Genomic DNA, 26,225 nt, shown 5'->3' on the forward strand with positions numbered 1-26,225 from the left:
AAATAAGAGAATCAGACTCCAAATACTGTTTGTAGTTAAAATAAAAAAATATTTTTAACAAACATTTTTATCGATTGATTGTTTTACTAAGATTTAAGATCAATGCATACTGTATGCTTGTTGCATTTACCAACTGAACTGTAATAGTTAAATAAACCTTAGAACAAAGGCAACGAGTTAGGTTTCTTTTACTTATGTGTCAACATCATTTTTAAAATCATATTATTAAAAATAACACTAGTAACACTGTTTAAACCATAGCTCGTGAGTAAGGGCATTTAGTTGAATCAGAGACATCATATGATAGTTTGGAGCCGGAGAGATAGTCTAATGTCAGATATTATAATGTTCTAAAAATCCATAGATATTTTAGACAACTTAGTCAAGTGTAGCAACAGAGATGAAAATGGTGATTACCTGCTTTGTGTCTATAACAACAGTTTTCCAGGGAAAATAGAACTCATTTTGATATTGGCAGATACTTATAGTTAAACATAATTTGCAGCATTGTTTGAACAAGAGTTTCTTCAGAAATTTGTACCGTCATTGTGAATTTATTACAGTTAAAAGAGATTTACAAACATCATTTTTATTGATCATATTATTTGAATTCTTCGGACTACTGTTTTTATCTTATATTGCGAAACATTTTGGTCGATGTAACCTCCTACATTCTTAAGATGCATATTGGCGAACTCTGGAATCTTCACAGGATTTCAACTCTGGAACTTTACTATACAATTACATATGACCTTTTATGTGTGGTTGCATCCCTACCATCTTTCCAGGGTGTAAGGGTTGAAGTGGTTTTACAACCAGAGCCCTGATCTCTCCTTCCACATTGAAAGTCATAAACTTTGTCTTATCCAAATTAATTCGTAGACCAATGTCATTTGCAGACTTTTTTAGCTTGTGTAACAGTGTTTGTGCATCAGCAGTGTTATTCGCAAACAAAGCAGTATCGTCAGCATAATCTGCATCCGTTATGTGTGCTGATTGATGGTGTTTGTTTCTGGATTCATTTAGGGTGAAGCCTAGCATAATGTGTATATTAACAGAGGTGCAAAGTACAAAGTCAAGACAGCTGATGAAAAGAAAAGGGGCAAGTTCCTTATAGAACCCTGGTGCAGATGTTGAAAAATTCAGTTTCCCATCTGGCAACCTGACTATTGCTCGAATGTGCTTATATAGCATCATGATAGCATTAATGACTTTGTTTGGAATGCCATGTGCTTTTAATATGCTGGTCATTTTTTACGGAGTCGAACGTTTTGAAGAAATCTACAAAGAGCATGACTGCCTCAATGTTTTTGGCTTTTACTCCTTCGATTAGTCTCCTGACAGTAAGTATTTGACAAGTAGTAGAGCAATTGTTTCTAAACCCATTCTGGTTCTTTTTGAGCACTTCTTCAATCCATGGTTGGATACGGTTGAGAAGCATGGCATTGTAGATTTTTGCTGCAATACCCCACAGAATACAAACTAAGAAAGCAAACCCTTCAAGAGCTTAGTATGATATATCTAGTAATATTGGCATAATTATGTCATTTCAACTTAAAAAGTTTTAAATTTACTGCTAAATTATTTTCCATACACAGAGGTGATGGAGGTTGGGGTATTCCAGCCACAGATTTATTTGCTTCTTCCATGCTGAGATTTGCTATTGTTTTTATTCCACGTGCACACAAATTAATACAAAATAATTCCACGTTACTTATCTCAGTTTGTCTTCCTAAAGTATTTTTCCTATTACCTCCTTCTTACACGAAAATCCTTTGATCCCAAGGCTGTCACCATGTTTTATTAACGTTTATACATGAATGGCAATATATAAAAGACAACACTTGCAGAGCGTCCAATTGCATGTTTTTTTTTATGCAGGGGCCAACTACAGCGACATGACTAAAGGTGGTGTAAAACCTTATTAGTTTCTCAAACAACAGAAACATTTTGCAAATAACTCTCAAGATGAGGGCAGTAATGTGAAGAGTTCCGATAATATGATCAATCAACCCTAACCTAAAACATTTAGAACCGTAATTGTTTTTATTGAAATAATATTCACATAAAAGTAATGTCCGCATGTCCCGGAGGTGCCTACTATGTCCATGTACTTCACACAGCTGTGATTTTTCCTCAGATTACATGAGTCCTATACAAGTATATCGACATAGTGGGCGCTCTGGATTCAACAGAACAGTATATTTATATTAATATTATTACAAAACACAATGTATGCAAACTTCCTGTAGCTATAAGGAGATCAAAATTTCAGAAGAAACTTCCATTCGAACAACACCATAACAAACACTGACAACTTTTAAACGACTTTCTCTCACCTGTCTCAAATCTGACTCATCGTATATTTTTAATCTGTTTCTTAACATGACCATTTTCCTGCACGCAAAGCTGTTAAGTGATCGTTTTTGTCTCTATTGCACCGTAGAGGTGATGCATCATTCAACACTGAGTCTTGCTCAGCTAATGTCTCTCTATCACTGCTACAACGTGTGGGCCCTCTTCATCCAAACATGAATTTAAAAGAAAGTATTTTAGATTTGTTTAAATAGATAGAGAAAAGGCAAGCATGAAGGTAACTAGCCATCAGAAACATATCTAGGAGTATGATCGTCTCATCTGCATAGGAGTTTATTGCACAGCTGATACGGATATTTTGCAATAACGGAGGTTACGAAAGAAAATGGTGAAAAATGATTAGGAAATCAAAGGTCCAAAGTGCCACTTAACATTCAGCAGAGAACTAAGCACTGGTAGTGGGTATCTCACCCACAGTATGATGCCCAATATCGGTGCAACACGGAGATTCTTCTAGTTGAGGATGTTGCTATTGTTCTAGATGAGTGCAGCGGTGTAAATGGTGTTGAGGGAGTTTTGATGGCCATTATCAGCACAAACACTGATCGGGATTATTGCAACTCACGAGGAAAATAAACAGGAAATTGCATACAAATGGCTGCTTACGTCATCAATGGAAACTGCCATTTAGAATCATCTTGAAGTTAATTGATTGAACTACATAAAGCCATACAACTTTTATTAATTCTTTAGGGGAAGCTTATCGAAATTAGGTACTCATGCAGAGAGTGATCCAGACGAAACTCAGTGAACGCCTGGCTTTCCTCGGAACATGACATCAACAGCCGGAGTAAGCCGAGCGTCGCCAAGGAAATTAAGCTGTCTGGTGTAACATAAAGCTGAGCCAATGACAATGTAGCACAATGGTTTCCAACGCAACGTGCATTTGCACGAGTTGAAAATTCAAAGCAGCAGATGACAATTTGGAAGAGGAAGAAAAAAAAAATAAATCAGTAAAAAAAAAGAAAAAAAAGCACAACATTTCATAGTTTTACGTCAGAAAAAAAAACATGAATTTTACAGCCTTAAGTGAGTGTGATAGTATGAACCATTACCTCCCCTTAAAGAACTCTTCAGTAAAGAAGTCTCGGATATACCTCCACTTCCGTTTGACATGGAAATGGGGTTCAATAGAGTAAGCCGAGCGTCGCCAAGGAAATTAAGCTGTCTGGTGTAACAGAAAGCTGAGTCAATGACAATGTAGCACGATGGTTTTCAACGCGACGTACATTCGCGCGAGTTGAAAATTCAAAGCAACAGACGATAATTTGGAAGAGGAAGAAAAAAAAAAAATTAGTAAAAAAAAAAGAAACAAAAGTACAACATTTCGTACTTTTACGTTAGGAAAAAAAAAACATGAATTTTACAGCCTTAAGTGAGCAGCTGAAAACACCAGCCAGAGTCTTTGACTTTTGTCGAGAAAAAAAATTACTGGCACGAACAAAAACTTGTGTACCATGTGGACACAGGTGCAATCTTATTATAAGAGGAAAGGTAAGCGATGGTTATGCCTGAAGGTGTCAGGCTACCAAATGCCGAACCTTTACGTCATCCGGACTGGTAACTTTTTTGGCAAGTCTTTTTTTTTTTTTTTTTTTTTGACACAGTGATTACCACTTATCAAGGCCTGGAAGCCACTCAGGGATAAGGGTTATTGCAAGTACATTACGTTAGTGTGGAGATTTGATGAAGTGTTTACTTAAGGGGGCGGTTCATTAGGAATTTGTTAACATTGGACTTGAAGACATCCAAGTTGTAGTCCGGAGGGAAGCAGGCAGACGGAACAGAGTTCCACAGGCGTGCAGTTCTAAGAAAGAAGCTTTGTTCATGGAATCCGTGTTTTGATTTAGGCACAGATATAGGGTGGGGGAAATTTTTCACAGTGGATTCAGCTAGACGGGTGTTTTTCGTGAAAGATTGGTGAGGGGGGACCAGGGATTGGAGTTCAGACGAGCACCTGCCATGAAAATAACGATAAAACAAGGATAGGCTCGCAACGTCTCTTCTGTGGGAGAGGGGTTGCAGGGTAAAGAAAAGGGCATCCCCCACTAAACCACGAAGTCTATTTTGTACTCTGTCAAGGCATGATAGGCTGTTTTTAGCAGCTCCTGCCCAGATATGGCAACAGTATTCCATCCTTGGACGTACTTGGCTTTTATATAGATAGAGAATTGCATCATTAGTGAGATATCTTCTGGAGCGGTAGAAGGATCCCACCATCTTTCCAGCGACCTTGGCAACAGACTTGATGTACGTGTTCCATTTCAGATCAGGAGTAAAGGTCAAACCCAGAAGCTTGTCAAATCACGGAGCCTCACCCAGACGAGAGCCATCCATCACAATTGATGCCAGCTGGGGATCAGAGCGTTGATGATGTAAGGATAGGAGTTTGGTTTTGGATGCATTAAAGGTAACCAGCCACATCTTCCCCCACTGAACCACGCGCTCGAGATCAGAGGAGAGAGAATCAGAGAGAACTTTGTCATTTACAGCCTTTGATGTGTTGCCGTAGATGGTCGTGTCATCAGCATAGATGTCAACGAATGATTTAAGTATGTGTTTAGGGAGGTCATTGATGTAGATCAGGAAGAGAGTTGGGCCCAGGATTGACCCCTGAGGGACTCCAGCATTTATATTGCAGGCCTCCGATTTTTGTCCATCTACCACTACTCTTATGAGCCTATCGGAGAGAAATGATTTAATGATTGAGAAAACATTTCCAGTTATAACGTAGCTGGAAATCTTGTGAAGCAGACCCTTATACCATACCTTGTCGAAGGCCTTTGATATGTCAAGAGCAATTGCCCTAGAAAGGAAGCCTTTGTCAAGAGATTCACTAATCCTGTGGGATATAACCGTCAGCACATCTGCGGTAGATCTTGCAGAGCGGAAACCATATTGTGTGTCACTAAGAAGGTTATTCCTGCTGAGGTGGTTGACTATTTCTCTATTTAATATGGATTCCAGCAACTTACTCATAACACACAGGAGACTTATTGGTCTGTACTGAGAAGGAGAGGACTTATCACCTGAATTCTTAAATACAGGGCAAACTGATGAGGTCTTCCAGGGGGTCGGAAAGCACTTCTCCTTAAGGCAGCGCTTAAATAGTTTCGTAAGTATGGGAGCAAGTTCTGGTTGAAGCTTTTTTAACACTATAATTGGGATGCCATCAGGGCCAGTTGCTTTACTGGAATCTAGGTTTTTTATTAGCTTGGCGACCTCATGCACGGATATTTGTATGTTACCTAGCTTGTTCTGTGTTATAGGAGGAAATATGGGGAGTTGATGGCCTTCGTCGCATAGGGTAGAATTAGCTGCAAAGTTCTTTGCAAATAGTTTGGCCTTGTCTGACGCTGACGAGATGACCTCTGGTCCATTGATAATGGTTGGGATAGAACGCACACTTCTGTTCAGGATCCTATTTGTTATTTGCCAAAACTGGTGGGATCCAAGCCGCTGATCAGCTACTTTGGATTTAACAGACTGAGCATATAGCTCTCTTGCATTTTTTATTACTCTTTTACAGTGGTTGCTGGCAGACCTGAAAACAGCTTTAGTCTCAGTGCATCTATTACGCTGGTAGCTATGGAAAAAGTGATTTCTGTGTGCGATAGCAGCAGCACATTCTGGGGAGAACCATGGCTGGCTGTTAGGTTTTTGTTGGAATTTTTTAGATGGTATGAATTGGTCTATGCCTACAATTAACCATTCGGTCAGGTCTGATACTATAGAGGATACTTCCTTTTTAAACATGGAGTGCAGAGGTAAATCAGATATGAATGTACGGAAGCTATCCCAGTCAGCCATAGAGTATCGGTATACAGTACGGTGGAGGGGTACATTTGGGGGCTTCTAGGCTGACAATTGCCATCATAATTAAAATCATCTACTTGTGGGCATTCGAGCAAGCAACACAGAAAGACCTCCAGCACAAATGCAGAATACAATCTATGCACACACACGATTAATAAAACAACAGCAATATCTGTTTTAATATGAAAAAAAAAAAATATTCCACCCAGTTTTGTTTCAACTTTTCCGTTTTTTTCTTGAAAAAAAAAAAATAAAATAAACACCCCAAAAAAACAAACACAAAAATAACACCCAAAAAAGCAAAAATAAAAAAATTGTTTTTAATTTTTCTTGAAAAAAGAAAAACTTTACAAAAAAAATTACTTGAAAGTATTTATTTGATTTACCTCTGAACTTTTTCTCGAACAAAAAATCTTTAACATTATTTTATATATAGCAAAAAAAAAAAAAAAAATATTATAACATTTTTCTTTACAGTTAATAAAACTTAAAATTAAAGTTAAGTTTTCTTTTCTTGTTATGCTTTCATCAGCGACGCTCGGCTTAATTGCCTCGGCGACGCTCGGCTTACTCCGGCTGTTGATGTCATGTTCCAGAGAAAGTCGGGCGGACTGTGAGTTACCTCTGGATCACTCCCTGCATGAATACCCGAAATTATTAATAGAAATTAATGTATCCTCATGCAATAAAACTGAGGAACATAGCTACCTGTTATAAACTGCGTCTAGAGATTATATGCAAAATAGACATTGCCACATATTTTATGTACAATTCATGGATATGTGTTATCAAATGAAATAATTTGTATTATTATCATATATACTTGTGTATAAGTAAAATTTTTGGGACACGATTGGTATACTGTCCCCAGGATGCGTTTGTTTAGAAACATATGATCCTTAAACAGTTAGCATAAACGTGTACTAGCAATCAAAACTCTGAAGACAGGAAATCCTAAAAACAGGTTTATTGAAGGCTTATACGGTAAAAAACTGAAAGAAACAAAAAAACATTGTTCAGAATACAAAGAGAAATGTCCCAAATGAAGTTATAAAAGGGCTGAATCGGGGAGTCATATGTAACGGAATTAACGAAAGCTAGAAATAAGGTCGAACATGTGGATAAAAAAAATAAACAAAGTTCGTAGTTAAAATGAAATAATATAAAAAATAACATTAAGCTATTAAAAGGTGTCTCTAAGAAAGGGAAAAATAATGTTTCTTACTGGAGATGGCTTAAAACAGTGAAGGATAATGAGAGATAACAAACCGAGCCATGCACCTAGAAATGCAGCTGAGTTAGGGGGCAAAACACCGGTCAATCTGCCGATGTCGAGTCAGAGGAAACTCTATAAGAAAAATGTCTGGCCAAGGGAGATAACTGTTTAAGGGACAAAACTGAGAGACATAACACTCCCTGCCGGACGTCTTAGATGTCATAAGTTTTCTAGTTCTCGGTACAAAGAAGAACAATCTAAGTAATGGGTCTGAGGAGGAGCTTGGTGCCATCCTTTCTGGAAATCTTGACTTCCACTTTCCTTACTAGGTTGTCTTCACTGGGGAACATGTGTATGATCAGTCCTAAAGGCCACTCGTTTCTCACAGCCTGGTTGTCTTTGAGCAACACCACGTTCCCTGGTTCTAAGTTGGGTTATCTCCACTTTGTGTGTGTTTGGAACGAAGACAAGTATTCTCTTCTCTATCTGCTCCAGAAAGTTTCAGCCAAATGTTGGATGAATTTCCATTGACTTTTGAGAATATCTTTGGGCCCATAATTGTGTTCGTGTGTGAAGGATATCCCCACTTTCTGAGTGAGGAGGGTAGCAGGTGTAAGTATGCCAGGTTCATCCGGGTTTGTTGATACTGGGACAAGAGGCCAAGCATTGATTATGGTGGTGACTTCTGCCAAGAAGGTGGTAAGTATCTCATGGGTCAATCTCTGTTTGTGCTGCAGGAACATAGCGTCCAATATCTTTTTGGTCATGCCAATCATTCTTTCCTAAGTTCCTCCCATATGAGTGGCATGGGGAGGGTTGAACGACTAGGTACAATCTTGATCTGTTAAGTACTTAGTGATAGAGTTCGTACCTGTATTGGATTCAATGCTCAACTCCTTACAGGCAGCCACAAAATTGGTCCCGTGATCGGAACGTATATGTTTAGCTAGGCCGCGAATGGCAAAGAAACGCTTGAGTGCGTTAATAAAACTGGAGATGTTCATTGATTCAATTACTTTGATGTGGATACCTCTGGTGCTCATGCATGTAAACATTACCGCCCACCGCTTGCTGTTGGCAAGACTGCCTCTTGTTCGATGTAAGGAGACGAGCCAAGGACTAAGACCGCCATAGGCATGGAATGTGTGCCTACATTAAAGATGGTTTTCCATGTGGTAGGGATATCTCCAGAGAAGACCCTAATTTACCTTCTTTGTGCTTCCGGGTTGTACTAGCTTACACCACTGCATTGTCTCGGTAACTGGTCAGCTATTTGTGTTTTGGGCGTTTCCAGGTCTTCTGAGGTGTGTGGATTGTACTCACCTTCAGAGTCATAATCGGAGTCAGGGTTTTCATCACTAAGTGTTATGTATTTATACAAAGAAGAGTTTCTAGTCACTTGGTGATTTCCTCTCTGAACCGTTATCATACTTCCCTTCATTTTTTTAGCTTTATATGGTTTAGGATTGTATGGTGGATACAGTTTGTTTTGTTTCTTCTGTCTGATCAAGACCTTATCGCCCAGGCTGAGAGCTGTGGTTTTTGTCTTTCTATCGGTTTTAAACCATCATATACGTGTCCAGCAATTATATTGACACTAGCACTCGTGTCTACCACAAACATTACAGGGGAATTATTGACAAGAGCGGAAAATTTTGGTGTCTTAATTGACGGTGTTAATTTCACAGATTACACAGACTCGTCACTAGACGTAGAGGAGAATACCGAGGGGAGGATTGGTGAAAGGAATTACTCTTACCGGCTTTGCTTTGCATGCTCTTGCAAAGTGGTTTTTCTTGTGGCAATTCTTGCATTCTTTTCCTCGGTCTGGACAAGTCGGGTGTGTAGAAGAGTATCCATAATAGTGACACGTTTGCTGTCCGACATATTTCTTTTTTCCACCACGCGGTCGATTCTTCGAGGTGTCATGGTGACTGTTTTGCCACTCAACAACTGTCTTTACTGCTGTTGATGTTGAAATTTTCGTTATTTCTACGCGTGAGATACGTGTGGTATTCGTTGCTGTAAGGAACATGTAGTTCATTACACTCAATGCCTGCAGCACGCGTATAAGCCAGTCTATCCATTTTTTTCAACGAACGGCGGTTGTGGTTTGGTCCGCAGTTACGCTAAAACTGGGAAAAACTGGTAAACCGCTGCTGGTCATTTTTTTTTTTTTAATTCCGAAAGTTATGTAGCGTGAGCTTGTCATGAAAAATAATCTTTCATCGCCAGATAAAACAGTGGGGGCTCTCGTCTGGCGGGAATCAAACAGTATGAAAGAAAAACAACGCAGACATAGGTGTTGACAACAGCTTGGTCACCAGAGAACAGCCGCCCGAGCTTATTTTATTAGAGAGCGCGCATGCCTAAAGGTAGATAACTCTTAGAGTTATGTCCCTTTACTTGTGGACATTACATTCCTCCCCCTCTTGGTGGGAGGACCTGTCTTATTTTACTTTTGACTATTTTTTAAAATTTTATTTTATTCATTTATTTTTTTTATATTATATTATGAAGTCTTTAAGTCAGTGTTAATTTCACAGATTACACAGACTCGTCACTAGACGTTGAGAAGAATACCTGGGGGAGGATTGGTGAAAGGAATTACTCTTACCAGCTTTGCTTTGCATGCTCTTACAAAGTGTTTTTTCTTGTGGCAATTCTTGCATTCTTTTCCTCGGGCTGGACAAGTTGGCTCTTACTCCTTGTAGATGTTACAGGGTGTTCGTAAATTTTGGTGTCTTAATTGACGGTGTTAATTTCACAGATTACACAGACTCGTCACTAGACGTAGAGGAGAATACCTGGGGGAGGATTGGTGAAAGGAATTACTCTTACCAGCTTTGCTTTGCATGCTCTTACAAAGTGGTAATTCTTGTGGCAATTCTTGCATTCTTTTCCTCGGGCTGGACAAGTTGGCTCTTACTCCTTGTAGATGTTACAGGGTGTTCGTAAATTTTGGTGTCTTAATTGACGGTGTTTATTTCACAGATTACACAGACTCGTCACTAGACGTAGAGGAGAATACCTGGGGGAGGATTGGTGAAAGGAATTACTCTTACCGGCTTTGCTTTGCATGCTCTTACAAAGTGGTTTTTCTTGTGGCAATTCTTGCATTCTTTTCCTCGGGCTGGACAAGTTGGCTCTTACTCCTTGTAGATGTTACAGGGTGTTCGTAAATTTTGGTGTCTTAATTGACGGTGTTAATTTCACAGATTACACAGACTCGTCACTAGACGTAGAGGAGAATACCTGGGGGAGGATTAGTGAAAGGAATTACTCTTACCAGCTTTGCTTTGCATGCTCTTACAAAGTGTTTTTTCTTGTGGCAATTCTTGCATTCTTTTCCTCGGGCTGGACAAGTTGGCTCTTACTCCTTGTAGATGTTACAGGGTGTTCGTAAATTTTGGTGTCTTAATTGACGGTGTTAAATTGTTACTGGGCTTTCAATACCATTTAGTATGCCGATGTTCATTTTTCGGCCCGTACAAGCTTCAAATGTAGATATTTTTGTGGTGGTATGAGGGGTGGCTCTATATTGCCTTAGAAAATGTGGTAACTGGGTCTTCCAGTTATGGCCTTCCACTGTGACCGCAAGAGCATATTTTTTTAGGGTGCGCATAAAACGCTCTACTTCACCATCTGCCTCGGCCATAGAGGTGTAATGCATCTATGTTTGAAACCTGCTTGTGCCGCTAAGTCTCTAAAGTCTTGTCCTTGAAATGGCGAACCATTATCGGATTTTAGAACCATCCGATACCCTTGTCTAAGAAAGATCATGTTTAGACGGGGAATGCCTGTACATGCAGATATTGAGGGTATTACCGCCACTTCAGGGAATTGGCTGTAATCATCGATTATGATTAACACATAGTCACCGGATGGGAACGGACCTGCACACTCGACTGAGATTTCAGTCCATGGTGCAATGGGTAGTGGTAAGGAGTGTATGGGTTTGCGGCTCATGTGCCTTGGATCTGAGGCTTGACAGGGAATGCATCCGTGTATTGCTTCCTCCACCAGTCTATCGATTCCTGGGAACCACACCTTTTCCCTTATTAGTTGCTTGGTTTTCACCATGCCCTGGTTAGATTGATGGGCTACATCGACTGATTTCTTCCTTAATTTTGAGGGAATTACAAGTCGGTGTTCTCGAAGGACAAGATCATTGTGTATTGAAATTTTATCCGTGAATGGGGAAAAACTTTACAGCTGGGGGTCATTCCATCGTCCTTCTTTAACAGCAACCATGGCCTTTTGTAACTGCGGGTCCTGTTCTGTGGCTTGTTTGACTTCTTCAAGAGTTAAAGATTTTGGTATTGTATTCTGAGCTACATCCCTTATGTAGGCTTCTGCTACATTGTCTTTAGATGGTATGTGTTGTGGATGATGACTCAGATAGTCTGCAGGGTTTTGGTCATCTTTCCCGGAACAGTATACCAGGTTGTACTGATAGGGCATGAGACAAATGCGCCAGTGTTCAATCCTTGTTGTCGGTTTAAGACTTTTCACAATCCCAAGAAGAGGACGATGGTCGGTGGAGGTTTTGAACCTCGCTCCATATAAATAGAGATGAAAATGTTCAGCTGCATATACGACAGCTAACATCTCTCTCTCAGTTTGGGACTATCGCTGTTCTACATCTGTGAGGACATGACTGGCATAGCATAGCACCTTCCCATCTTGTGTCAGAACTGCACCTAATCCAACCGGGCTTGCATCTACCAGGTTGTCAGTGTCTTTCTGCAGGTCGAAGTATGCCATCACCTCAGCTCCATTCAGAGCTTCCTTTAATTTGTTTGCAGCTGCTTCTTTTTCTTCTGTCCATTTCCAATTAGCCTATTTTTTTGTGAGCCGTCTCAGTGGTTCACTAATAGTGGCATATTGTGGAATAAATCGAGCCACATACTGTGTCATGCCCAAGAATGATCTGACTTCACTGATGTTTCTTGGAGATTTGCATTTTGTAATAGCAGAGATTTTCTCTGGGTCATGCAATTCTTGCATTCTTTTCCTAGGGCTGTTTTAAACCGTGCATAAATTATTATGTCGTCAAAGAAAAAGAAATTGGCACTGTTTGTTGATAAAGGTTAAGAAAAAACTATGTATAAAGAAGGTGATAATATAATCAATTACTTACAGGACTTTCCTCCCTCTCCAAGAAGAGTTCAGATCGATACCCGCTGGTTGATGGTTCCTAAAAAGGATTGGTGAAAGGAATTACTCTTACCGGCTTTGCTTTGCATGCTCTTGCAAAGTGGTTTTTCTTGTGGCAATTCTTGCATTCTTTTCCTCGGGCTGGACAAGTTGGCTCTTACTCCTTGTAGATGTTACAGGGTGTTCCTCAAGCTGATGTCATGTGATGGCTGGTCACGTGCATAAATTATTATGTCGTCTGATAAGCTTTTCACTACTGAGATGTCTCTCAGAAGGTCTGATATAGCTTTTTGAAATAGTTCAGACGCTGCATTCACGCCAAAACTTAGACGCTTGTAACGAAATAAACTGGCATGTGTGGAAAATGTCGTTATATATCTGCTGGACTCTTCCAGTTCTAGTTGATGATAAGCATTTGAAAGGTCTAGTTTGCTGAAAACTGTACACCCATTTAAGTCTGCTATTATGTCGTCTACGGTTGGCATTGGATGTTTTATCTGATGAATAGCTTCATTTGCCTTTCTCATTTCTCTTGCATTCTTTTCCTCGGGCTGGACAAGTTGGGTGTGTAGAAGAGTATCCATAATAGTGACACGTTTGCTGCCGCCATCTTTTTTTTGTCCACCACGCGCTCGATTCTTCGAGGTGTCATGGTGACTGTTTTGCCACACAACAACTGTCTTTACTAACACATGTCAGAAATTCAAAGGGGAGATAAGACGTATTTCAGCACTTCAAAGGGAAGACAACTAAAAATAAATTCACTTTTTTAACGCACTACAGCGATCGTATTTTTCAAATGGAGGAAAGGTATACAACTCCGTTCTGAACATCTAATATTATAATTTATTGATTGAGCACTAATCTTTTTAAAAATGTAATCGTTATATAACTCAAAACTAGAGACATTATGTAACAAAATCACACTCAAACAACAAAACGAAAGCCGATGAAAACCTAATAAAGATTTATAAAAAAGAAATGAAATTTGGTAAAGAAAAAGAAATGATCACTGTTTGTTGATAAAGGTTAAGAACAAACTATGTATAAAGAAGGTGATAATATAATCAATTACTTACAGGATTTTCTTCAATCTCCAATGAGAGTTCAGCTTGGTACCCGCTGGTCGATGGTTCCTAGAAAACGTGGAAAAGAGGTAAAAAAACAAACTTTTCAGAGGACACTCTATTCTCACTGAAAATGTGTCTGAGGAAAGTCAGTTTCCGTACAGAAAAAAGGCATTTTTCTTTGTTCAGCTTGGCTCCTACTTCTTTGTAGACGTTACAGGGTGTTCCTTAAGCTGATGTCATGTGATGGCTGGTCACGTACATGAATTATTATGTCGTCTATGGTTGGCATTCGATGTTTTATCTGTTGAATAGCTTCATTTGCCTTTCTCATGTCAACGCAAATCCATACGGTACCATTTTTCTTTGGAACTAACTCGTCACTAGATGTAGAGGGGAATACCGAGGGGAGGATTGGTGAAAGGAATTACTCTTACCGGCTTTGCTTTGTATGCTCTTGCAAAGTGGTTTTTTTTGTGGCAATTCTTGCATTCTTTTCCTCGGGCTGGACAAGTCGGGTGTGTAGAAGAGTATCCATAATAGTGACACGTTTGCTGTCCGACATCTTTCTTTTTTCCACCATGCGGTCGATTCTTCGAGGTGTCATGGTAACTGTCTTGCCACACAAAAACTGTCTTTACTGCCGTTGATGTTGAAATTTTTGTTATTTCCACGCGTGAGACACATGTGGTATTCGTTGCTATAAAGAACATGTAGTTCATTGCACTCAATGCCTGCAGCACGCGTATAAGCCAGTTCGATTGCCCTAGCTTTGTCCAGGACTTGCTTTTTTTTTTTTTAAACATAGGCATCACCACTTATCAAGGCAAAGAGGCGATTTGATGAACTGAGCACACACGTCTCTTGCGTTCTTTATTACTTTTTTACAACGGTTGCTGGCAGTCCTGAAATTTGGTAAAGAAAAAGAAATTGGCACTGTTTGTTGATAAAGGTTAAGAAAAAACTATGTACAAAGAAGGTGATAATATAATAAATTACTTACAGGACTTTCCTCCCTCTCCAAGAAGAGTTCAGATGGATACCCGTTGGTGGATGGTTCCTAAAAAGGATTGGTGAAAGGAATTACTCTTACCGGCTTTGCTTTGCATGCTCTTGCAAAGTGGTTTTTCTTGTGGCAATTCTTGCATTCTTTTCCTCGGGCTGGACAAGTTGGCTCTTACTCCTTGTAGATGTTACAGGGTGTTCCTCAAGCTGATGTCATGTGATGGCTGGTCACGTGCATAAATTATTATGTCGTCTGATAAGCTTTTCACTTCTAAGATGTCTCTCAGAAGGTCTGATATAGCTTTTTGAAATAGTTCAGAGGCTTCATTCACGCCAAAACTTAGACGCTTGTAACGAAATAAACTGGCATGTGTGGAAAATGTCGTTATATATCTGCTGGACTCTTCCAGTTCTAGCTGATGATAAGCATTTGAAAGGTCTAGTTTGCTGAAAACTGTACACCCATTTAAGTCTGCTATTAATTTGTCTACGGTTGGCATTGGATGTTTTATCTGTTGAATAGATTCATTTGCCTTTCTCATGTCAACGCAAATTCATACGGTACCATTTTTCTTTGGAACTACCACAACCGAGCTAACCCAGGGGGTAGGTCCAGTGACATCTTCAATCACATCCATTTCTCTGAGATGTTTGAGTTCCGTCTCCACGTCTTTTCTCACATGGAAAGGTATCCTGCAGTATCGCTGAGTTACTTGACAAACCAATGAGTCGATGTGGAGATTGATGGTAACTCCAGAAATTTTTCCCATCTTTCCATCAAACAGTGTGGGGAACACATCTTGAATTGGGACTGTCACATGGAACGTGAAGTAAAACTTTATCATTCCCAGTGCTTTAGCAGAATGACCACTGAAGAGGTTCTGCAGTCCAACTGTCGACCACAAATATCTTAGCCCTACACGATTTATCATGAAACTATGCTTGAATTAATAAATCCTCAGATGGGTATGGCATTTTTAGATCTGTACGCAAATATCCGGATCATTGTTTTGTTTATACGTGGTTTGTGTTTTAAACCATCGTATATGTGGTCAGCAATTATATTGACACTAGCACCCGTGTCTACACAAACATTACAGGGGAATTATTGACAAGTGCACTAACTTTTGGTGTCTTAATTGACAACATAAATTTTACCGAGTACTCAGACTCGTCACTAGACGTAGAGGGGAATACCGAGGGGAGGATTGGTGAAAGGAATTACTCTTACCGGCTTTGCTTTGCATGCTCTTGCAAAGTGGTTTTTCTTGTGGCAATTCTTGCATTCTTTTCCTCGGGCTGGACAGGTTGGGTGTGTAGAAGAGTATTCATAATAGTGATACGTTTGCTGCCGCCATCTTTTTTTTGTCCACCACGCGCTCGATTCTTCGAGGTGTCATGGTGACTGTTTTGCCACACAACAACTGTCTTTACTAACACATGTCAGAAATTCAAAGGGGAGATAAGACGTATGTCAGCACTTCAAAGGGAAGACAACTAAAAATAAATTCACTTTTTTAACGCACTACGGCCATCGTATTTTTCAAATGGAGGAAAGGTATACAACTCCATTCTGAACATCTAATATTACAATTTATTGATTGAGCACTAATCTTTTTAAAAATGTAATCGTTATATAACTCAAAACTAGAGACATTATGTAACAAAATCAAACTGAACAACAAAACGAAAGCCGATGAAAACCTAATAAAGATTTATAAAAAAGAAATGAAATTTGGTAAAGAATAAGAAATTGGCACTGTTTGTTGATAAAGGTTAAGAACAAACTATGTATAAAGAAGGTGATAATATAATCAATTACTTACAGGATTTTCTTCACTTTCCAATGAGAGTTCAGCTTAGTACCCGCTGGTTGATTGTTCCTAAAAAACAAGTGGAAAAGAGGTAAAAAAACAAACTTTTCAGGGGACACTCTATTCTCACTGAAAATGTGTCTGAAGAAAGTCAGTTTCCGTACAGAAAAAAGGCATTTTTCTTTGTTCAGCTTGGGTCTTACTTCTTGTAGACGTTACAGGGTGTTCCTCAAGCTGATGTCATGTGATGGCTGGTCACGTGCATAAATTAATGTGTCGTCTGATAGGCTTTTACCTACTTAGATGTCTCTCAGAAGGTCTGATATAGCTTTTTGAAATAGTTCACGCCAAAACTTAGACGCTTGTCACGAAATAAACCTGCATGTGTGGTAAATGTCGTCATATATCTGCTGGACTCTTCCAGTTCTAGTTGATGTTAAGCATTCTAGTTTGCGGCGTAAATTTTACAGAGTACACAGACTCCTCACTAGACGTAGAGGGGAATACCGAGGGGAGGATTGGTGAAAGGAATTACTCTTACCGGCTTTGCTTTTCATGCTCTTGCAAAGTGGTTTTTCTTGTGTCAATTCTTGCATTCTTTTCATCGGGCTGGACAGGTTGGGTGTGTAGAAGAGTCTCCACAATAGTGACACGTTTGCTGTCCGCCATCTTTTTTTAGTCCACCACGCGATCGATTCTTCGAGGTGTCATGGTGACTGTTTTGCCACACAACAACTGTCTTTACTGCTGTTGGTGTTGAAATTTTTGGAGCACTAATCTTTTTAAAAATGTAATCTTTATATAACTCAAAACAAGAGACATTATGTAACAAAATTTGTTGATAAAGGTTAAGAACAAACTATGTATAAAGAAGGTGATAACGAACTAGATTCCAAGTAAGCACTCTTGATTGTCAGCCCATGGAAGGTTTAATATTCATTGCATAAATAATTTGCAGCTGATGTATACCAATAGATAACAATTGTATTGAGACTGGAAGGTCGATTAAACATTTCAGAATAACACTTAGTCTGAATGTAAAGGTGAGGAAAAAATGATGCTAAAACAAATGTTTCAACATAAGGTAATACTAAGCAGAAAAGCTGAAAATTCCATTAAAAATCAAAGATTAGAATTAGAGCAATGTGTTAAGGATGTTGAGACAAAAGGAAGAAGAATCCAGTGACATGTAGTAAATAAACAGAAAGCATATTTGCAATTAAAAATGACGTATATAAAATATGTTTGGAAAGCTAGAAAACAACGCATATATTTTTTTAATATTTTTTTATAAACAAATTTATTTGTTTATTCAGATATTTCAATGATACACATCCTTGTCAATGAAAGTCTTTTTTTCTGGCCTGCACGGTGGAATCCACATGTAAGAATGTTAGTCTATAACGGTATGATTTTCAAAAACAGTAATCAGCAGGAGGTCGCGTTAGTTGCGCAAAATGAATCAAGAAATGTGTGGAATCCGCATGTAAGAGCGTTGGTCCGTTGGTCTTATAATGGTATGATATTTATCGTGTTTCTGTGATGTATATTTAGAAAAATTTGTGTGGATTTTTCAACTTGTTCAGCAGCAGTTAATTCTTTTAAACGTTTTTATCAAATAGACAGAATTTTGTATGAATGCTTTAGTGAGGAGATTCTCACAATTGCATAGAAATGGGAAGATTAATTTGCCTTATGTTTAGAACATCAACAAAATTTTGGTGGCAAATCATGGGTCATAACAACAGGTAGCAAACATTAGTTTACTTGAGTAAAATCATGGTAATAATTTCTACAAAGTTTCCTTTGAGAATTAGCAGAGCTTCTTGTAGTTCAATCAGTTAACTAAGGTGGATCTAAATGGGAGTTAATTGTGTATGCAATTTCCTGTTTATTTTTCTCGGTAGCTGTAATAAGTCCCGGTTTACAACTAGTGTTTCTGCTGATATTGCCCATCAGGACTGCCTTAACACCATACACACTGTTGTGCTCTTCTGGAACAGACACAACATCTTCTGCTAGAAGAATTTCCATCTAACCGACGTTGGGTATCTTGCCGTGAATGAGATATTTACCATCAGTGCTTTTTTCTTTGCTGTATGTTTCGCAGTCTTTGGTCCCTTGATGTTCTCAATCATTTTGTCACCATTTTATTTCGTAATCTTTTGTATTGCAACATGTCCTTGTCAGTTATGCAATAAATATCCAATGCAAATAAGATTATCATAGTTCTAGGTCTGTTTACGATTGTTAGTTACCTTCATTTGCCGTTTCCCTATCGATTTCTGACTTATCTATAATTCTCTTTTAAATTCATGTTTGGATCAAGGAGGCACATATGTTGTAGTCGTAATAGAAAAGCATTAGCAGAATATGCCCAACTGTTGAATGATACATCACCTCGAATAAGTTCCATAGAATATCTAAGGATTTTTCAAATACTGAAACTTAGTGAGAGTTAAGTGAAAATGTGTATTTTACCCTTCTCATTCTTATATATTTTAAAATATCCCATCTCTTTAATTTATTCTTAAACTAGTTCAAATTATACAAAGCCAAAAACAACAACCATATATAATTAATATTATCTTACTCTTGTATTAGTTCGAATTATGCATAGCCAAACACAAGGACAAGCATATAGTTAATATTATCTTATTATTAAACTTGTTCGAATTATGCAAAACACAAAAACAACTGTATAATTGACAGTACCTCATTTTTAATCTTGTTTGAATTATGCCAAGCCAAACACAACAAAAACCATATAATTACTATTACCTTATTCTTAAACTAGTTTGAATTATATAATGCCAAAATAGCAACCATATGAATTAATGAATAATTAAATGAATTATACAATATCAAAATAATAACTATATAAATTAGAAACCGCATAAATAATATTACCTTATCCTTAAACTAGTTTGAAGTATACGGTTAAACACAATAATTACATTACGTATTCTTAAATTATTTTGAATACTGCTGATCCAAGAACACCAACCATACAATTGACATTACTTTATTTTTAAACTAGTCAATTTAAATAAACTTTAGAGCATTTTGGTTTGAAATAAGAGAATCAGACTCCAAATACTGTTTGTAGTCTCTTCTCTATTCTCTTCTATATAAATAAAATGAACTCATTTTTTCCCCTCCGACTTTGACGTTTATAGGACTGCACCTGTATACATTTGGTGCAGCCGTATCATTCACAAACTGAATCACGACATCTGGCGTATGTTATAGGGTTATTACATCTTCTATCTATCTATCTATATAAATAAAATGAACTCATTTTTTCCCCTCCGACTTTGACGTTTATAGGACTGCACCTGTATACATTTGGTGCAGCCGTATCATTCACAAACTGAATCACGACATCTGCCGTATGTTATAGGGTTATTACATATCAAGGATCTCGCTGATCACAGTTTCCTATATTCTGTCTGGTGAGAGTCCACTGTAAAAATCGGTTACATTTAATGGAAGTAGTAAAGTAAACTCTCTCTAACAAATTCATCCTACCACCGCCACTCACTTACACCGTACCAGAACGTTCACAGGAGACATTTAAAACCGATCACCGGTTAGAATTTATCTAAAAACTGGACTGGAGTTACACTGAAACGAACCACGCTTACTTTGCCATTGGTTAGCATAAAACATAAACACAATTTATAAAGCATTTATTATAATAAAATTAGATTCAAACAGAACACAATCCGTTACCTGGAATTGAATTCACAATTACATTACTTCGATTTCGTTATAACCCGCGTGGTTAAAGTTTAATGAAAACCTGAATTGACATTTACGTGAAACGCACCAAACTTACTTACTTACACAAACACAACTTCCGTTTCGCTCTTTCCTTACGTGCTTTTTTGCTTTCTTTCTTTCTTACCTTTCGTTGTCTTTTTGCTTTATGGGTGATGGTGGTGGGGGTACTTCCCTATCTTTATCTTTCCTTTCGGTCTTTCCTTCTTTCTTTCTTTTCTCTCCATTTTCTGCTCTTTCCATTGTTAAAACGAAACGAAACAACCGGATATTCCAGGTTTTACTTACACTCTATCACTCTACGACTATTACTTGTGTATCCAACTCTATTTGTGCCAGTAAAAAAAAGTAGAATTTATTGCTTTTGGTAATAATTATTAATTGCTTATTTCTTTTGTTTTTCACCCTTTTTTTAGACTAACCATTCTTTAATCTCACTATAAAATCGATTTTTCCAACTACATTTTAGGTGTGGGGGGGGGGGCCATTCCAACCTCCGAAGGGGGTTTGTATTACTGTACACATAGATTCGAAAAAGTTGTCAAAAAAAAAAAAAATACATAAAAAATAAATGTTCTCAAAGCCAAGATCAGTTACTTTTCTGCAAAACTGGATATCTTTTTCGTGTTTTTATTCAATGTAACATATTTATTCGGCTCGAAAACCATACAGTGTTTACCGATGTATTCGAAAATTCAGGAAGGCGTCTCACACCCTCTTTAACACCGTAAGTATAGAAAAAGGTGTTATAAATAAAAAAATATACAAAATACTATTAAAAACACGCCGAATATATGTCAACCTATGTCGCATTAACATGTATTGAGCGAGTTTTTAACAGTATTTCATTAGGTTTTTTATTTATAACATCTTTTCCCAATTCAATGTAACATGTTTATTCAGCTCGAAAACCATACAGTGTTTACCGATGTATTGGAACATTCAAGATGGCGTCTGATTCTCTCTTTAACACGGTAAGTGTGGGAAAAGATGTTATAAATTTTGTATAGTTTTTTATTTATAACACCTTCTTCCATACTTACGGTGTTAATGAGGGTGTGAGACGCCATCTTGAATTTTCGAATACATCAGTAAACACTGTATGGTTTTCGAGCTGAATAAATATGTTACTTTGATTAAAAACACGAAAAATATATCTATCCAGTTTGGCAGAAAAGTAACTTATCTTGGCTTTGATAACATTTATTTGTTATATATTTGTTTTTTGTTTTTTTTTTTCACAACTTTTTCGAATCTATGTGTACAGTAATACAAACACCCATTTTGTGTTTTATATAGATAAAGTACAATTGTTGAATGTTACTGTTTTGATTATATTTGTTGGGGGGGGGGACAATTAAATAATTAAGAAAGATTAAAATGAAGCGAAATTTAAGTTTCCGTTCCATTTTTACAACAACCGTAAAACAGTGCATACTCAGCAAGTTTTATCGTATTTTATTTATTGTTTTGCATAATTAATGATGGAAGTATTTTTCTGTTTATTTTCTTAACATCTGTTAAAAATAAAAAAATAATTTGTACATTCTCTTGAAAAAAAAAATCAAACTTTTCTCTACTTTCACATGTGTTCCATTTTAACAACCTGAGCCACAGCAACGCGTGGCCGGGTACAGCTAGTTAAAAAATAAAAGCCGTAAGGTATATATATACTATAAATAACAGACTATGTATGGAAAAGGTGATGATATGATCAAAGTACTTACACGGCTTTCCTCACTTACGTCATGGAGTTTATCGATGCTTTTTGCTGGCTCCTAAGAAATGTGGAAAAAAACGTAAAAACTTTTCATTACCAATATTTAAAGTTCTGCTGTTTATTTTAACTTGGTTTCGCAAAAAGAATTTTATTTTTAGTAGAAAATATTAGTATTTGAACTGAACTCCATGTCATGTTACAATTCCCTACCAGGAATAAATGCAGAACCCTCTGTATAACTTAATTGTACCACAATATTTTTTATTATATGCTATATGCTATATATATATATATATTTTTTTTTTTTGCTGGCTCCGAAATAAGTGGAGAAAAATGATCACAGAGAAAAGGAAAAAAATTTGAAGAAAAACATTTTAATCATGCAGTATTGAAGCATGCCCTTAGAAAGCAGGATTAATCTGCAATTCCTACCAGAATGCAACAAGAACTGAAATATACAGCTGCTGGCAGATTTCTTCTGACTAAAACTTGTTTAGTAAACCATGTGAGGTCACATAATGTCAGGCATGACAAAGAATTGTATGAGGCTGTGCTGTTTCACAGACCACACAAGTATTGCAGTAATATCTCTGGTTTCGTGTCTAATAAAGCAAGCGTTTTGACAAGATTCTCAAAGGTGCAGATTGAAATCCCACTACAAAAAACACCAAATACTAGCAAGTTCCCCTGTAATATCTGTGAACAATTTTGTAGCTGGTGTGAAGAGACATCTACGTGTGCATGTATGCTCTACATCAATCTAAAGAGATGGCAAGCTTCTGTGAAGAAGTAGCAAACACACACACACACACACACACACACATACACACACACGCACTCACACACACATAGGGTTAAATGTGAATAAACTAATAGTTACAAATATTACGTCCCAAAATGTGGGGTGACTAGAATATAACCAAAGGGCAGATAAGTTCTCTCTTAAAAAAGAACTTGGTGAGTGAAAAGAAAGAAGAAAAAGATACCACAGCATCATGTATAAGAAATGAATAAATAAACAATCATATATATATATATATATATATATATATATATATATATATATATATATATATATATATATATATAAATTAATAAGCAAAAGACTGCTTAAAAGTTCTTCACATAACAGAAAATGAAATTTAGAAAAATGTATAATTACTTACAGGATTCTCTCTGATGCAAATTTTTTTATACTTCAATGAACCTCCTGCTGCATGCCTTTTACGTGTTTGTACCTGAAGAACCTAGAAATGCGAAAAAAACATTGTTTCATATTTTAAATAGATGTCTTTAAAATGATATCCGACCTCTATTTTATATTTCTCAAGAAAAACTGGAATAATGTATAAGAAATGAACACATAAACAATCGTATATATATATATATATATATATATATATATATATATATATATATATATATATTTATATATATATATATTACATATATATATGTATGCATATATATACATATATATATATATATATATACATACATACATATATATATATATATATATATATATATATATTACATATATATATGTATGCATATATATACATATATATATATTATATATATATACATATATTTATGTATATATATATATATTTACATATATTATATATATGTATGTATATATATATATGCATGTATATATATATATATATATATATATATTACATATATATATACATATATATATATATATATATATATATATATATATATATATGATGCAAATTTTTTTATACTTGAATGACTCTCCCCAATCTCCTGCTGCATGCCTTTTACGGGTTTGTACCTGAAGAACCTAGAAATGCGAAAAAACATTGTTTCCTATTTTAAATAGATGTCTTTAAAATGATATCCGACCTCTATTTTATATTTCTCAAGAAAAACTGGAATAATGTATAAGAAATGAACACATAAACAATCATATATATATATATATATATATATATATATATATATATATATATATAAATATATATATATATATATATTACATATATATATGTATGTATATATATACATATATATATACATATATGTATGTATATATATATTTACATATATTATATATATGTATGTATATATATATGCATGTATATATAAATATACATATATATATATATATTACATATACATAAATATATATATATGTATTAAATATATATTAAAAATAATTATTAAATATATATATTTCTATCTCTTCTCTATATAAATAAAATGAACTCATTTTTTCCCCTCCGACTTTGACGTTTATAGGACTGCACCTGTATCATTTAGGGTGAAGCCTAGCATAATGTGTATATTAACAGAGGTGCAAAGTACAAAGTCAAGACAGATAATGAAAAGAAAAGTGGCAAGTTCCTTATAGAACCCTGGTGCAGATGTTGAAAAATTCAGTTTCCCATCTGGCAACCTGACTATTGCTCGAATGTGCTTATATAGCATCATGATAGCATTAATGACTTTGTTTGGAATGCCATGTGCTTTTAATATGCTGGTCATTTTTTACGGAGTCGAACGTTTTGAAGAAATCTACAAAGAGCATGACTGCCTCAATGTTTTTGGCTTTTACTCCTTCGATTAGTCTCCTGACAGTAAATATTTCACAAGTAGTAGAGCAATTCTTTCTAAACCCATTCTGTTCTTTTTTAGCACTTCTTCAATCCATGGTTGGATACGGTTGAGAAGCATGGCATTGTAGATTTTTGCTGCAATACCCCACAGAATAGAAACTAAGAAAGCAGACCCTTCAAGAGCTTAGTATGATATATCTAGTAATATTGGCATAATTATGTCATTTCAACTTAAAAAATTGTAAATTTACTGCTAAATTATTTTCCATACACAGAGGCGATGGAGGTTGGGGTATTCTAGCCACAGATTTATTTGCTTCTTCCATGCTGAGATTTGCTATTGTTTTTATTCCACGTGCACACAAGTTAATACAAAATAATTCCACGTTACTTATCTCAGTTTGTCTTCCTAAAGTACCTTTCCTATTACCTCCTTCTTACACGAAAATCCTTTGATCCCAAGGCTGTCACCATGTTTTATTAACGTTTATACATGAATGGCAATATATAAAAGACAACACTTGCAGAGCGTCCAATTGCATGTTTTTTTTATGCAGTGGCCAACTACAGCGACATGACTAAAGGTGGTGTAAAACCTTATTAGTTTCTCAAACAACAGAAACATTTTGCAAATAACTCTCAAGATGAGGGCAGTAATGTGAAGAGTTCCGATAATATGATCAATCAACCCTAACCTAAAACATTTAGAACCGTAATTATTTTTATTGAAATAATATTCACATAAAAGTAATGTCCGCATGTCCCGGAGGTGCCTACTATGTCCATGTACTTCACACAGCTGTGATTTTTCCTCAGATTACATGAGTCCTATACAAGTATATCGACATAGTGGGCGCTCTGGATTCAACAGAACAGTATATTTATATTAATATTATTACAAAACACAATGTATGCAAACTTCCTGTAGCTATAAGGAGATCAAAATTTCAGAAGAAACTTCCATTCGAACAACACCATAACAAACACTGACAACTTTTAAACGACTTTCTCTCACCTGTCTCAAATCTGACTCATCGTATATTTTTAATCTGTTTCTTAACATGACCATTTTCCTGCACGCAAAGCTGTTAAGTGATCGTTTTTGTCTCTATTGCACCGTAGAGGTGATGCATCATTCAACACTGAGTCTTGCTCAGCTAATGTCTCTCTATCACTGCTACAACGTGTGGGCCCTCTTCATCCAAACATGAATTTAAAAGAAAGTATTTTAGATTTGTTTAAATAGATAGGGAAAAGGCAAGCATGAAGGTAACTAGCCATCAGAAACATATCTAGGAGTATGATCGTCTCATCTGCATAGGAGTTTATTGCACAGCTGATACGGATATTTTGCAATAACAGAGGTTACGAAAGAAAATGGTGAAAAATGATTAGGAAATCAAAGGTCCAAAGTGCCACTTAACATTCAGCAGAGAACTAAGCACTGGTAGTGGGTATCTCACCCACAGTATGATGCCCAATATCGGTGCAACACGGAGATTCTTCTAGTTGAGGATGTTGCTATTGTTCTAGATGAGTGCAGCGGTGTAAATGGTGTTGAGGGAGTTTTGATGGCCATTATCAGCACAAACACTGATCGGGATTATTGCAACTCACGAGGAAAATAAACAGGAAATTGCATACAATTGGCTGATTACGTCATCAATGGAAACTGCC

General features: G+C 36.6%; 1 protein-coding gene across 1 annotated transcript in view; it reads right to left on the minus strand.

Annotated features, from left to right (window-relative positions):
• The window catches only part of LOC145263588 (uncharacterized), a 54,833-nt gene that overhangs the window by 15,995 nt on the left and 12,613 nt on the right, over positions 1–26,225 (minus strand). The window contains exons 4-6 of the mRNA XM_080120432.1: positions 23,124–23,204; positions 21,965–22,015; positions 16,467–16,523 (exon numbers count right to left, since the gene is read on the minus strand). Of these exons, the coding sequence (XP_079976558.1) occupies positions 16,500–16,523; positions 21,965–22,015; positions 23,124–23,204 (156 nt within the window). The 3' untranslated portion in view covers positions 16,467–16,499. The remainder of the gene's footprint in view (positions 1–16,466; positions 16,524–21,964; positions 22,016–23,123; positions 23,205–26,225) is intronic.

Source organism: Euprymna scolopes, chromosome 39 (genome assembly GCF_053919585.1).
Source record: "Euprymna scolopes isolate OS-2025 chromosome 39, ASM5391958v1, whole genome shotgun sequence".
In the NCBI taxonomy this organism is placed as follows: Eukaryota; Metazoa; Mollusca; class Cephalopoda; order Sepiida; family Sepiolidae; genus Euprymna; species Euprymna scolopes.